At 36.9% G+C, this 14254-nt stretch overlaps 1 protein-coding gene across 6 annotated transcripts in view; it reads left to right on the plus strand.

Moving 5' to 3' along the window:
* Positions 1 to 14153, plus strand: part of LOC122526851 (LIM domain only protein 7) — a 159713-nt gene extending 145560 nt beyond the window's left edge. For 5 of the 6 annotated variants that reach the window (XM_043650446.1, XM_043650444.1, XM_043650450.1 and 2 more), the window contains 11 exons: positions 3967 to 4269; positions 4897 to 5124; positions 6404 to 6765; positions 7809 to 8184; positions 8777 to 8833; positions 9083 to 9405; positions 10312 to 10549; positions 11651 to 11853; positions 11941 to 12113; positions 12549 to 12713; positions 13123 to 14153. In XM_043650446.1, the coding sequence (XP_043506381.1) occupies positions 3967 to 4269; positions 4897 to 5124; positions 6404 to 6765; positions 7809 to 8184; positions 8777 to 8833; positions 9083 to 9405; positions 10312 to 10549; positions 11651 to 11853; positions 11941 to 12113; positions 12549 to 12713; positions 13123 to 13145 (2451 nt within the window). In that variant the 3' untranslated portion in view covers positions 13146 to 14153. The remainder of the gene's footprint in view (positions 1 to 3966; positions 4270 to 4896; positions 5125 to 6403; positions 6766 to 7808; positions 8185 to 8776; positions 8834 to 9082; positions 9406 to 10311; positions 10550 to 11650; positions 11854 to 11940; positions 12114 to 12548; positions 12714 to 13122) is intronic. The other variant, XM_043650448.1, reaches the window with a different exon arrangement.
* Positions 14154 to 14254: the final 101 nt, after the last annotated feature.

The following is a 14254-nucleotide window of genomic DNA, read 5'->3' on the forward strand; positions in this document are numbered from 1 at the left end:
AAAAAAAAAAAAAAAAAAAAAAAAAAAGAAACGGCAGTAATTGCGTGAATATCAGGATTCATTTATTGCGAAATTATCAGCAAATTATCGTTGGACCCGTGACAAAATTCCTTCTCTTTAATTTCAATTTTCCTTCTTCGTTAAATATTTACTTGCCGCTTGAAGTTTGATTTTCGATAAAATTTGATTTCTGATCAATCGTTTCCACGTTCGTCCATGATCGAGAGGAGCGATCGCTCCAAATGGTAGACGTTCGTTCCATTTTTTTACTAGCTTGTCCGCCGTCATCGTCAACGATCATCGTCGTGCAATTTCAAGAAAGTGTCCTAAATCTAAGCACCGCTACTATAAAGAGGTAAGACGGCGCTTTCGATTTGTGTTCAAGCTAGCGATACCCCCTCTCCTCACGATCGTGTGTTTCTATTTATCCTCCTACGACCGGATAATTGTAATCTCGCTTATCGCTGATTTTCACATGGGATTATGCATGGCACAAGCTTTATTGATTTTTTTTTTTCAATCTCCTAGTTTCGTGTCGATCTTCCGTTTCTCGTATCAACGCACAAGCCCCTTTGTTTTTCCCCTTTGTCAAAAGTGGATTTCAATCACGTTGAACAGATCGAAAGTTGATATGCGAATACCTTTTGTGTACGTAGAATTTATGCACATTCATTTTGTTATTATTTCTTTGATCTATGAATGTATTATGTATGTGATGCGTTCCTGGGAGGAAGTTTTCTTTGAAAACGAAAGATTTCAAAACGTTTTTTATTTATTCTCAAATACATCTGCGTCTGAGCGAAAATTTTTTACCGGGAGTAAAATATAATTACAATATATATTACATATTAAAATATAATTACAATATATATTAAATATTAAAATATAATTACAATATATATTAAGTATTAAAATATAATTACAATATATATTACGGGTGTAAAATATATATTACATTATTATACGTTAACACACGGTTATATTCTTTGTCACAATTAGACTGTGGACTTTTATGCATAGACGAGAGATTAGAAAGTGCAAAAATATATACAATATTTATTACAATATTAATTAATATTTATTGCATTATTAATTTGCAATTACTGAAAATATTTATTACAATATCTATATATTACCATTATCTTTGTAGAAGTCCCAGCCTCAGTCTAATTATAAAACGTCATTAGATAAATCTTGCAAATCGAAATAAGTTTCCTCTGCAATTTGAAATGTTTCCACTTTGCCCAAGCCGATAAAGTATCGGGTCTCTCTGAAATCATCTGGAAAGCAATTCAATACGTCGATAATCAGCTTCTGAAATTACCAAAGACGTTCTTCTTCTCATTGACCTAAGCGTTAAACTCTTCGCTATAAATTCGCCGATCTTTGCACTTTGAAATAATTATCTCCTACGTGGCACAGTTCCAAATAGTCGTAAATCGGTAGTGTCTCGTGACAATATCTTTATCACAGCATCCACGTCAGTACGAACCAGATAATTTTTAACCTCTCGCGTTGTTTTAAATCAGTTGCTCCTTGATTTGGGGGAAATCAATTACGAAAACTTTGGACGTATTTACATTCGCAAGTTCTGTTTCTTCGATACTTTCGTTGCGATTCGATTCTTTCGTAAGAGGAGACAAATGGAATTAGTGTGATCGATTGCCGGCCTTTAAACAGCTTTGAGCCATTTTTTTTTTCATACTTTATCTTGATATTCGATATCGAGAGTTCTCTCATTCCTTTGGAATTCTATTTAATATTTAACATTTTATCAGAAAGATTGCGAACTCGTATTTGTGGAACTACGATTGCTTTTCTTGTCAATGTTCTCCTATTCTTCTCTTTAATTTCAAAGAGAGTGAAAAGTCTACGTAATTTCGTGAAATAATTAAATAATTTTCGTCGAGAAAGTTATTGAAAACATTTCAATACGATAAATTTCACGGAGTTTACTTTACTACTGTACAGCTATGATTGCTTTTAAAAGTTTGGACCCTTACTTTCATTTTTTATTTTTACAATTTCTCTCTCTCTCTCTCACACACACACACGCACACACACAAACACACACAGAAGGCAATTCTCTTAAGCTATTTATCTCGAGTCGGATCATTTCCTAAAAGACTATGACGATGTTTTAGAGGAATTAAAATGTGTCTTTTCAGATATTCTTGAATACGAGTATTAGTTTCTCATTGAAAGCTTTTCGAGAAAAGCTCCTCTTCATCGATCGGATTAATATTATATTCGTTGGGACTGGCATTTCAACATTGAACTTTAACAGCTAATCGAGAACAGAAATGGGGACTAGCGAACATAGTCGTGTCGCCGTACAGTTAGATTTAGATAAACGTTATCATTATTCCCGAAAGATCTTATCGCTGTTTGTTCACGATTTGTCAGACGACAGTAATAACATGTGACATCGTATTTGCACGAGAATTTACGAAATAGCTAACTGCATGGAGTACAATCGCTTCTCGTCACTGGTGCATGCATCGCAGTTTTGTATACGATGAAAAATATGTTTCAATCGACTATACAAATCTTTGTTTTGCCAATAGTGACGCAAAATTTCATTTTATTTCTTTCTTCGTATTTATGTTTCTAACCATTTATTCTGACACATTACGTTCAGAAGATTTTTAAATTTATGTTATTTCAAGTTAATGTCTGTTGTTTGATATGCAGTTTGTATGTTTCTCTCAATTATTGGTTTTAACGCGATGTAGAACGACTTGTCGTTTTACGTGTGCGTCTTTGCACGGATTTCACGATAGTTATGCATGAACGCTGGGTGCATCGGAGTCTATCGGACATGAAAAACAAAAAAAAAAAAAAAAAAAAAAAAAAAAAAAGATAGACGAGGTCTGTAGAATGCAAAATAATCTTTCATTCGAAACCGCAGTTACATCTCTCAAGTTGTTGCTCGAAATCCAGTGTTTCTCAAGCTTCATTTTACAATTGCCCTTATTAACATCTTCGCGATACTGATCGAAAAATATTGCGTAAATATTTAAAAAGAATTTGAAGCTGCATGTCCGTGTATTCAATTGAGAATTAATTTTCTACTGAGAACCAGTAGAAAATTGTTTCTAAAATTTTGGTATTCTAAGCTAACATTAGAAAACATTGAAACGTTAGTCTAAGACATAATATAAATTGAAAATTCATAAAAATCATGGACATTGTTGGATAATAAAATATTGTTCGTGGCTTGTTCAAAAAGTGTAAATAATATAAATATAACAGTTTATCATTTAACGTGATATTCATTTTCGTATTATCGAACATTGATAAACTTCATTGAATCAGTCGACTATTTTCAAGCGCTATTACTTTACGAAAGATATTTTAAAAATATCTCACATATAATCAGTAATCAAAATCATCGTACACCGTTTTGACATAACATAAAATAGAATTGTTTGAGATTGATTATTAATCCTAGAGATTAGATTAATCTAAAGATTAATCGAATCTCACGTACCTATCTCACGTTCAATTATTCGACGCAAAGTTCAAGATAGAATTTTAAGATATAAGTCGAAGCTTAAGTAAACCGTTTTTCTTCACGTGTCATTAAGATATTTTCTCAATCTCTCGTTATTATGCTAAAACAGCTTCTCGAAATACTCAATAAAATATACAAAAAAAAAAAAAAAAAGTTCAAGATCAAACGCGTACGAAACGTAACGAAATCGTACGCGCAAAAGTTCAAGATCGGCTTCAAAGATTCGCGGAGTTTCGGAGCGGCGGCTTGAAACGAATCGGCTTATCTCGCTCTATCGATGGCACAGTCGCGAAAGTTTGAGAAACGCTGGTCCGCGGGCGTGTAGCACGCCGGTGTGTTGATTTGCATAGAATGTGGCGTTGCAAAATTCGTGTGGCGGTGTGCTTAGCCGCAAAGCCCCTCCGGGTCCCGTACGGCAGAAGCAATAACGCTGAGCAACGTCTCTTCAGGAACCGATCGTTATCGAGAAAGCGGACGACGAGGAGGCCGCGGCGATTTGCCAGCCGAGCCCGAAGCCAGTCGAACACGAAGAGCACGAGGAAAAGGAAGCGACGATGAACGGGAAGATCGAGCCACCGGCACGAAACGCCATCGAGGAGTCGATCGACGTGCACGATGCACCTGAGACCGAGCAGCCGGCCGCCAGCGTCCCTGTGGCTGAAAGACCGACGACCTTGACCCTCTGCAAACAGGAAATCACCAAGGTGGACACGATGAGCCTGCTTAGCCCCGTATCACCCATCTCTAAACAGGTAAACGAACGCCCCGATATATATATTCTTACTAGTTTACTCTCGTTTCGGTGATCCGAATCGATTCGACATTGCGGATTTGTACAAAGTATTATTTCTTTATCTTTGAGTTATGTAGTGAGCTAGTTTTCTCAACTTTTTTTCTTTTTTTTTTTTTTAAATTAGTAACGTTGGATATTTAATTTTTTTTAGATATCGTAGACTGTTTTAATTTTTTTGTAGTATCTTGTACTTTTTCAGGACACGCACAGTGTCCTTTAATTGCATTTGGAATTTTTTATTACTAACAGGTACAAAGCAAGGACGATTGAACTTGGTTTTGTTTAATTTGCGAGATGCATGATAATTGAAAAATCCCTTTTACTGTGTCGATAGCTGAAAACCGAGAACGGGGAAACATAACGAGTACAATTTTGTTGGTTTTTTTTTCTGATTTTAAATTTGTTTAATTTAATGCAGTTTTCTGTAATAAAATTACAGGTGCATCTAACGTCAAAAATACCACAATGAACACTTTTCAGATCGATATTTCTGATTTAAATATTTTTCAGGGATGTTACTCGATTAAAATTAATTAAGACACACATACAGTCGTAGTAATATTTAATTGGACTTTATTCCTGACAGATTTTGCCACTGAATTTATCGAGCGACGAGGAAATAGTAGCCGGCCTGGCATTTCCTCTGGGACCACCGACCAGCGTGGAACCTCCAAAAGAGAAACCACCGCCGCCCCCGGTGGACATCAGCGACGAGGAAAATCTTCCAGTGGAACCTCTGAAGAGGTTGAACTCCACTCGCAGAATAAAGAAGGAATTACGTTCAAGGCGCTCCGATTTCCTTGGAATCGAAGGGGTACGTTGCGTTTTTTCGCGTACGAAACGAAATCGTTACCGATCTTTTCGAAGTACATTGAAATACATTGAAATACATACATTCGATCCGAAAAAAAAAAGAAAACACGCGAGACGAGACTTCTTTCGAAGACTTCTTTCCACGTCAGGCTACGATGTCGACGCTACACGCGTATCCTAACTTTCGTTTCTTCTCACGGTTTTTCCACCTCCTTCTCGATGGCTTTCACTTGTTTCCGGAAGCTGATGTGTTCCACGAACGTTGGCGCACCCGCGTTTAACGTTGCGAAAGATCATATCGCGGCCGTAACATCGTTTAATGATATTAATTGGAGCACGTGAATGGATTTACGTAACTCACGGTCGCAATTATGCATGTCGGTCCTGATGAGATTCGCATGCTCGTTCGTCGACCGCGACGAACCGTTCAGTTCTCGCGAACTGGCCCTCTCGATGGTTTCGACTCTCTCTTGTTCAATGGAAAATTGAATCTTTGAACAATCAGTTTTTGAAATTTAATTTTTTAATATTAAAAAATTTTTCTCTTCGTTCATAAATTCTTTTTATCGTTCATTTAATCGACACGATTGTTACGTGACTATTATAATTAAAGTAAGAATTATATTCAAAATGAAAAAGAAATGATTGAAAATCTCGAAATCTTCCTTCCACATTAATTCCTTTTGATTTGTTTATTTATTATTTTTGATTTTCCTTTACTGTAATTTATTTATCAATTTCTTTCTTCTAGTTTAGACCTTGATAATTGTTAATATCTATAATTACGTGGGAATAATTTGTCAGTAATTCAAGCTTAGTATTCTCCGACGCAGTTGAAAGAAACTTGACAATTCTCCTAACTACGAAAGAAATTCTAATCCAATCTACTCTAAAATTTTGAATTTTCTTTACTGTAATTTATTTATCAATTTCTTTCTTCTAGTTTAGCCCTTGATAATTGTTAATATCTATAATTACGTGGAAATAATTTGTCACCGACACAATTGAAGGAAACTTGACAATTCTCCTAACTACAAAAGAAATTCTGATCCAATCTACTCTAAAATTTTGAATTTTCTTTACTGTAGTTTATTTATCAATTTCTTTCTTCTAGGTTAAACCTTGATAATTGTTAATATCTATAATTACGTGGGAATAATTTGTCAATAATTCAAGCTTACTTATTCTCCGACACAATTGAAGGAAACTTGACAATTCTCCTAACTATGAAAAAAATTCTGATTCAATCTATTTTAAAAGTCTGAATCTATTTTCAACAGGTAAACGATGACGAATTGGAGCGCGAGTTGACCCTAACGAAACCGCCAGATATGGCTGCGATTCTGGCCGAAGAAAGACGCATCGAGCAGCTTCATCGTCGCTCGTACGACACGGACAGCAACTACGAGCAAGACTCCAGTCACGAAAGAGATTCAGGAGTGGAGTTGGGCCACGTCGAGGACTGGACGAAGCAGCCGGTCAGTCCAGACATGTCTCAACACAGTCGTCAAAGCAGCGAGCCATTCGGCGCCAGCGTGACGTCTTCGGAAGAAGATGAGATTACGAAGAAGGAAAGGGAGATCATCGAGGTCCTCGAGAAAGAGGAACAGTGGCGGTACGGCAACAATCGTGAGCTGAACAGGTAGGAGGGAATTGTCTAGGGAAATTGGTGGAGAATGTTGGGTGTATTGCAACCAAGAAGGGTGTTAGAGTAAAATCGATTGTGGTAGACAAATTTGTAAATTTTTCCTCCCCCTCCTCTTTTACTTCGAGTATTTACCGGCTTGATTTTAACGCTCGTCTCTAAATTTTATCGGCTTTCTCTATACGTATAATTTTAAGTAGAATGGATGTTCTCACTTTTATTGAATTTTACCGGAACGCTTGAGGTTTCCTTTTTTCTTTTAACGTCTCTGTTGAATGTTTGCACGAAGATATTCTTGTTGTAATCTTTTCTTATCGCTGGAAGCATGCCAGTGGAACCGAATACGCCAATGTTGCTTAGTGTATAGGGTACTGTTAGTATTTATTTTTTTATCAATTACAAGGGAAATTTTCTGTAAGATTTTATACACTGCACGAGCGTCTTTGTTGATCACTACGACGCACGATGGCGCATGAACGAAATTTGGTAGCCCCAATGGTTTAATTTGAAAGGCAGAATTCGCAAATGTAACGATTTACTATCTCGTCAGAATTTTCTTAAAATTCTGTCCGATGGATTTTCGAGGCCAGTGAATTTTAATTGTATCACAATCTAAACTAAGACGATTAATTTTTCACTCTTCGATTGATTTTTAACATATTCACTAAAAAAAAAAAAAAAAAAGATTTCAGTCGCCAACTATTTCAATATTCTACTACTAAATTCTTAGGCCAACGTACGGCGTACCAATATATCTAAGCGTGTCTTGTGTATATATATATAATGGAACTACAATATAATAAACTTGTGTATCTCGGGATCAATGTACAAAACGGTGATGAATAAAATAAAAACACTTTCATGCTGAACACAATGATGGTCTTTTCCTAGTGCTTGACTTATCTGCTCTGTCGCTATATCCTGTACGACTCTCTTTCTCTCTCTCTCTCTCTCTCTGTACAAGTAGACACAAAAAGCATGAACACAAGGTCGACTTAAGCTTAAAGTCCAGTAACCGAGAAATTCATGACGACACACAGTGACTTGGGCGAGAAATTGGCGCACAAGCTGCGCGAGCTCGAGGAAGAGAAGATGCAGTTGGAGCGGGAACGCGCCCAGGAAGCGGTTTTACGTCGGCAGGAGGAAACGCTGCGGAAGAACGAGGACAACATACGAAAGCAGGAAGAGACGTTGCGGAAGCAACAGCAGGAAGAGACGGCCAGGCAGCAGGAAGCGGCGCGTGCCGAGGCAGAGGCGAAACACGCTGAGGAGAAGAGGCAAGAAGAGGAGCTGAGGGCGCAGGCGGAACAGCTGAGGATTCAGAACGAGATTGAAGAAGAAAGGAGGGTGGCCGATGCTCGTCGCATCGAAGAGAAACGTATTAGGGCCATGGAGAGTCAAATTCGAGAACAGGAGGTATGAACCTTTTAGTTTCTTCTTTCTTTTTCCTTTTTTTTTTTTTTTTTTTCTCAGTTTTTATACATATATTCCTGTATTTTTTTATCGTGTGGGTGCGGATGCTTTGGAACACTGTGTCGAGTTTGGGTTAGGTTTGTGGCAGGAGGCATTGATACTTTCAGTTTTCAAATGTCGAAGAGTAGCTTGCAATAATTTTTGAGTGTTGAAATCTTGTCTGACTCGAGCAGGAAAAGGAAGATTGAAAGAGAAGATGAAATATTACGAGTAATAAATTGTTTGCTGTTTTTAATCGATTAATATTTTGTTGCTAGAAACTGTGACGTTTCAGTCGGATGAGCTGTTTAGTGAATTAAAATGTTTGGAATTGAATGATTTCGACACACATTTCTGTTCGAATTAGAATAGATCTCCATTTTTAAATCATAGACCTACATTTGAGAAGAACGATATTTCTTATCGAAAAAGAAAATATTTTTCATTGTAAAGAAAGGCCAACTATTCTCATAAAATCACTAAGTAATTGCATGCTGTAAATTAAGTACATCGCACTGTAAACGTTAACGGGAGTATCGTTGATAATGATTCGCAGAACACGTCGTTGGTTGGTGCTGGTTTGAACGATGAAGAAGACGAGTTTGCTTCCGGGGTAAGGGAAACAGTATCTTTCGTAACTTTCGCCGTATTCTCTCGATGCTTGCTTCTAACAGAAAAGAAGAAAAGAAAAGAAAAGAAAAAAACGAGGCAAAAAATTACAGATTTGATTTTTCAAGCTTCACGAAGCAAAAGCATAGCAAAGAAATAGAACTCTGTTGAAATAGAATAGAGAAAAAAATTTTTCTTTGATCGAAACGATTGAAGTAATAATTAATCGCAGTCGTAATTCGTGTCTGAACAGGAAGTCCTGAGAGTGGAAAGGGAATTGCTGCAGCTAGAACAGGAAGAATTGAAGCGCCAGCGAAACAATTTGGCGTATCGCGAGCAAAAGCAGCTGAAATTGGCAGAACAGTTGCAGGAACAGTGGAAATCCTTGCAAGACGTTGCGCATACATCTGCGAGTAACATTCAACAGTTCAAGAGCCAACCGCCAGTGAATTACAGATCGTCGATGCCGAATCTTCAGCTTCAGGACGTGCAAAGAAGAAGACCACCACCTCCTCCCATACCGCCGGCTAAACCGCTTCGTTTGATTGAACAGAGGCAACGAGACGTTACCATCAGGTAAATGTCATTTGTAATACGATTCTAATATGTTAAATTGTTTTCGTTAAAAATGGCTGGTGAAATGTATTATTGTGTAAATTTTTAAATTTTAAATTTTAAAATTATTGATAAAGTGTATTATTACGTAATGTATTGTTAAAATTTTTAATTTTGAAATTATTGATAAAATGTATTATTATGTAATGTATTATTAAAATTTTTAATTTTTAAATTATCGATAAAATGTCCTGTTATGTAAAATATTTTATAATTTTAAATTTTAAAATTATTGATAAAGTGTATTATTGTGTAAAACATTTTGAAATTTTAAAATTATTGATAAAATTTGAAACCGGTCAGTCAGAAAATGTCTGTAAAACATTATGAGATTTTTACTGAGAAAACTCGAGATGACAAAAAATACTCGCAATATACTCGTGTTATTATATATTATTTTTAAAGACGGTTATGTCGTGTTAGATTTGCAAGAATTTTACGTAAAAGGGACGCGGTTCGAGGTAGTCCATCGAATTGCGACAGTACAGTGTTACGTGGATGCTTCAAACAAACGCTGGTCAACAGGAAATGCAAATTAAAGACAGAATATAGCACTAGGAATCGTGTCATTTAATTTCCTGCAGAAACTTTCCGCTTTGTTGCGTCTGATGTAACGTTTTCCGTCTGGACGACACGTCGTTGCAATCCCTGAATGCGGAGCAGTCATTCGTAATCTTTGGTCAGTGGATATCGCTCGTGTTTAACATTCTTTCACAATGAACCGTCAGAAATCACGAAAAATCCAACGAAAACTGAACAAATTAATATTTGCCGTCAAAATAGTACTTTGAATAGAATTCTATGTAACGAAATGCGAGGATGAAAATGAAGATAGCTTAGGTGGATAACTTTGTGAAAAATGCGCAGGAGCAGCAGAATTCCCTCGGCAGATTCGATTCCGCAGCAAGTGGACGCTTCTTTGCGGCACAGTACGTCGGTTACGACGCTGAGCCACGCTGGTCAACAGATGAGCAGGCAAACGTTGCAAGCCCTAAGTGCAGTTCCTCGGCCGCGGATCGTTCAGAGCGATCAGTGGGTCCAACGAAGGAAGAGCGACGTGCCACGAGGCGCTCACGATTTGAACTACCAGCACTGGCTCATTCAGGTAACATGTTTCCTTGGATACATCTCTCGAAAGACGATTAAAATATAATACTTATATAATTTTAAATATATACAACGCTATATAATTAATTTTCTTGTAATTTTTATCGAATTTAAGGGGATATTGACTCCTGTTGAAACGAATCTCGGTCATTGCAATGTTAATATATTAACCCTCTTGTACTGGCAACTGGTTCGCGGACCGTAACGAGTGACCAAACCGTATACAATAATTCGTCGTTTTTTTTTTTTCTTTTGAATTCGTCGGTACGATGTTACTGGGTAGAAATTATTAGGAAGCAATAAACTTATCATTTGTTTTGCCTGAGTTACATTTAAATATACTTAAAACTGTGAAAATGTAATTTGGGACAAAAGGATGTGGGCGTCATTCCAGCGCAAGAGGTTAATATTCAAATGAGTTTATATTTGTCCGATTCTTTGGCTTTTATTGTACTTGACGGCTGGGGACAAGAATTTAGTAACGGAGTAATTGAAAATCTGTACAAATGTACAGAAGTGTAAGGAAATTATATTTACACACGGGAGTAAAGTGATAAATCAATTCTTGTCGATTTTCTTATTCTTGTATTGCTTGGTAGCCAAAAGCCATTAGTCCCAATAGAATTGTAGGAACGAAATAAAGGACATTTTATTTTTATGTGGTTTAAGTAAAACTAGAACGTTTATTAAAATGGAAATTGATGAGAAATAAAAGTTTTAAGACGTTAACAAGGAAGATTGAAGCTCAACACGACCTCGCAATTCTCTATGTCTTCACTCTTAAACGTCTCGATACTCTCTGTCTAATTCCTTCATGATTTGTCTGCTCGAAACTTTCGTCACTCGTCCACTCACGCACACAAACACAACCATACCCTTAATATTTTAAATTCTAGATCTGGGTGGCTAAAACAAACATTACCAAGCCTAGCTTTCGCTATAATTATAGATGACACTCAGAGAGCGACGTTCGTTGGGCACTGGAGAAAGTTCCGGGCCCTTTCCCAGAATTTCCCCGTCCCACAGAATATCCTGAATGATTCGAATAGAACCGAGAAAATAGCGTGTTTCACTGACATTTCGAATATGATGTGCACAGGAAGCGGAGCAGAGAAGGATTAGCGAGAAGAATCAGCGATCGCCAGCGCGGAAATCACAAATGCACGTAACAGGAACGTCGGTTCCATACGCTACGGCTCCTACGAGGTCGGACAGTAAACCGTTGCCTGACTCTATCATACAGACTCTCACGCAAAGAGTACAGAACAGAGCGCAGGAGAAGCCACTACCACCGAGGAGAAGGTCGATATATAAATTAGAGACAATTCATGTACAGGCATCGTCTGTTTTAAGAAGTGTTTATCTTCAACTTATTTGGGATTTTTACAGATTGGAGCACAGTACCAGCCAGGAACATCTCTCTGCGTTGCAGCATCAACCGCAGCAACACGTTATGCAGCCGCAGAAACCTCAACAACCACCTGCGATGAATAGTGAGAATCAGGAGAAAATGCTGAGTGTCAGTGGGAAAAAGAAGTGCTCGCATTGTGGAGATGAATTAGGTAGGCCAGAGGAGAGCAATTGGAGCCACTTTTCAGTTTCATTAAATTTAATTAAATTTCTTGAAGAATTATTTAAAAGTGGAGACAGAGATTTTCTTGCTTGAAAATTTTACAGAGTCAAATGATTATTGAACTTTTTCTTTTCTTGCAATTTGAATCAGTACGAACATAAAAATTGAAGAGCTTCTGAAAGTTACTATACGATCTTTTTTGTATTCTTTGTTCAACTTTAAATTAGGATAATGTGTCGTTAGAATATTTCGAATTTCTTAAATTTTTATTATGACACATCATAAATCTTAGTACTCTAAATAAAATGAACGTTAATTAGTGATGTGCTTGATTTTGCAAATTCTTACTCAGTTTAAAATCGTCCTCCACGCTAAATTAAATTGCTTTGAACGTGGAATGAGGTGGCTAATTTTGGATTACCAGGTCGAGGCGCCGCGATGATCATCGAAAGTTTGCGGCTGTTCTATCACATGGAATGTTTCAAATGCTGCGTGTGTCATGTTCGGCTCGGTGATGGATTAATGGGAACAGACGTGCGCGTTAGGAATCAAAAGCTTCACTGCCATAACTGCTACTCCAGTGACGACGGTATCCGCATTTAGCTTGACGTTATTTATATCTGTGATTAAAATTAGTTGAACGTCAATGATTTCCAGGCAACGATTTTCCTCCCCGTTGATCGGGATATAATAAAACAAAATTTTAATTTCACAGAGACTGCATTCGTAACTTTGAAAAACGAGAAAGTACATTTAACGAAAATTTGTAAAGTTTGAAAAAAAACAAAAAAACGATGCTATACTCGAATGTTTAATTCTTCGTTATAATTTTTATTTGTGAAAATGATGTTTTAGATGCGACCTCAATTTTTCTTCATTCTAAAGTATGTAATTACATGCTGATCATCAAATTCTTATAAAAAAAAAAAAATTATTTCTTTTGTAGCGTTTAACTCTTTCCAATACGCTCTTTTAAAATAAAAATTATGATGTTTCAGGTGTCAAGTTCAGTTGCGTGTGAAACCAAAATAGACCGGGGGCTAATGGGACCACATTGACTAACTTGAATATAGCATCACACGGCTATATTTTATAAGTTGTAGTTTAACCGCTTAGCTACCGGCGACACGCGACCGCGACACCAACGAAAACTATACCCCTTTTTTTTTCTGTACATAAAACTCTGGACGTGGTGTCCTCGTCTTGCGTGAGCTATTCCCTCGTGCCTCCTTAATTTAAAAGATACAACGTGGAATCAAGATTTCATTTTCACATAACGCCGATTTCTTTTCAATCGACTAACCGTGCAGGTAGCAACGTGTAAATAAACGTGTATTTATGTAATTAGCATAACGATAGGGAAAAGAATCCAATGAAATGGGAAATTGCAAAAGATATGATGGTAGCTATATCGATACATTGAGAAAACGTAATGTGACGATTTTTAACGCGTGGATTTACAATCGAGGAATGATTTGCATGTATATTTTTGTAATATAATTACTCCGTGTGGTATTTATGAGAGAAAAAAAATCCCTTTGATGTGTGACGGCTATAATAACGAAACCTTCTCCTGCCCATTCTCCTAATTCCTGTTTCATTCTTTCTCTCTTTAATTTTCCTTCTTCCAAATGCTTGCGAATCAATGGACGATTTCAATCAAATCGAATCGCCTCTGCGTTTCGCGAGCGATCGTTTAGATTCTAGTTGATTATTATAGATAGTACAGTTGGTTAACTGTAGAACTGCATGACAAGATGCGATTTCAAGGCTCGACTTTTGCGCTTCGTCCTTTTCCCTTCACCCTGTGTCGAAATAAAAGGAACAAAAGAGAAATATGAAGAATGTTAGATACGTCGCGCGATCCGACAACGATGACTTTTCTTCGTTGTCTCTTTTATCAATCTTTTATCGTCGTATCGCATTGAACACGCATACTTGCTGTTGTGAAATATTGTATGATATGTGTCACGTGTTATTACAAACATGTAATTTTATATTATCGAGAATAAATGTTTATTATAGCGATCAAATTGCTTGCACTGTCTCGATTTCCTGTTGAATTAATTCCACTGAATTAATTACACGGTGGTTTAACCGTCTGATTGCGGCGAATGAAAAGGCGAGCTC

The sequence above is a fragment of the Frieseomelitta varia genome, unplaced genomic scaffold, assembly GCF_011392965.1.
Source record: "Frieseomelitta varia isolate USP_RPSP 00005682 unplaced genomic scaffold, Fvar_1.2 scaffold_198, whole genome shotgun sequence".
In the NCBI taxonomy this organism is placed as follows: domain Eukaryota; kingdom Metazoa; phylum Arthropoda; class Insecta; order Hymenoptera; family Apidae; genus Frieseomelitta; species Frieseomelitta varia.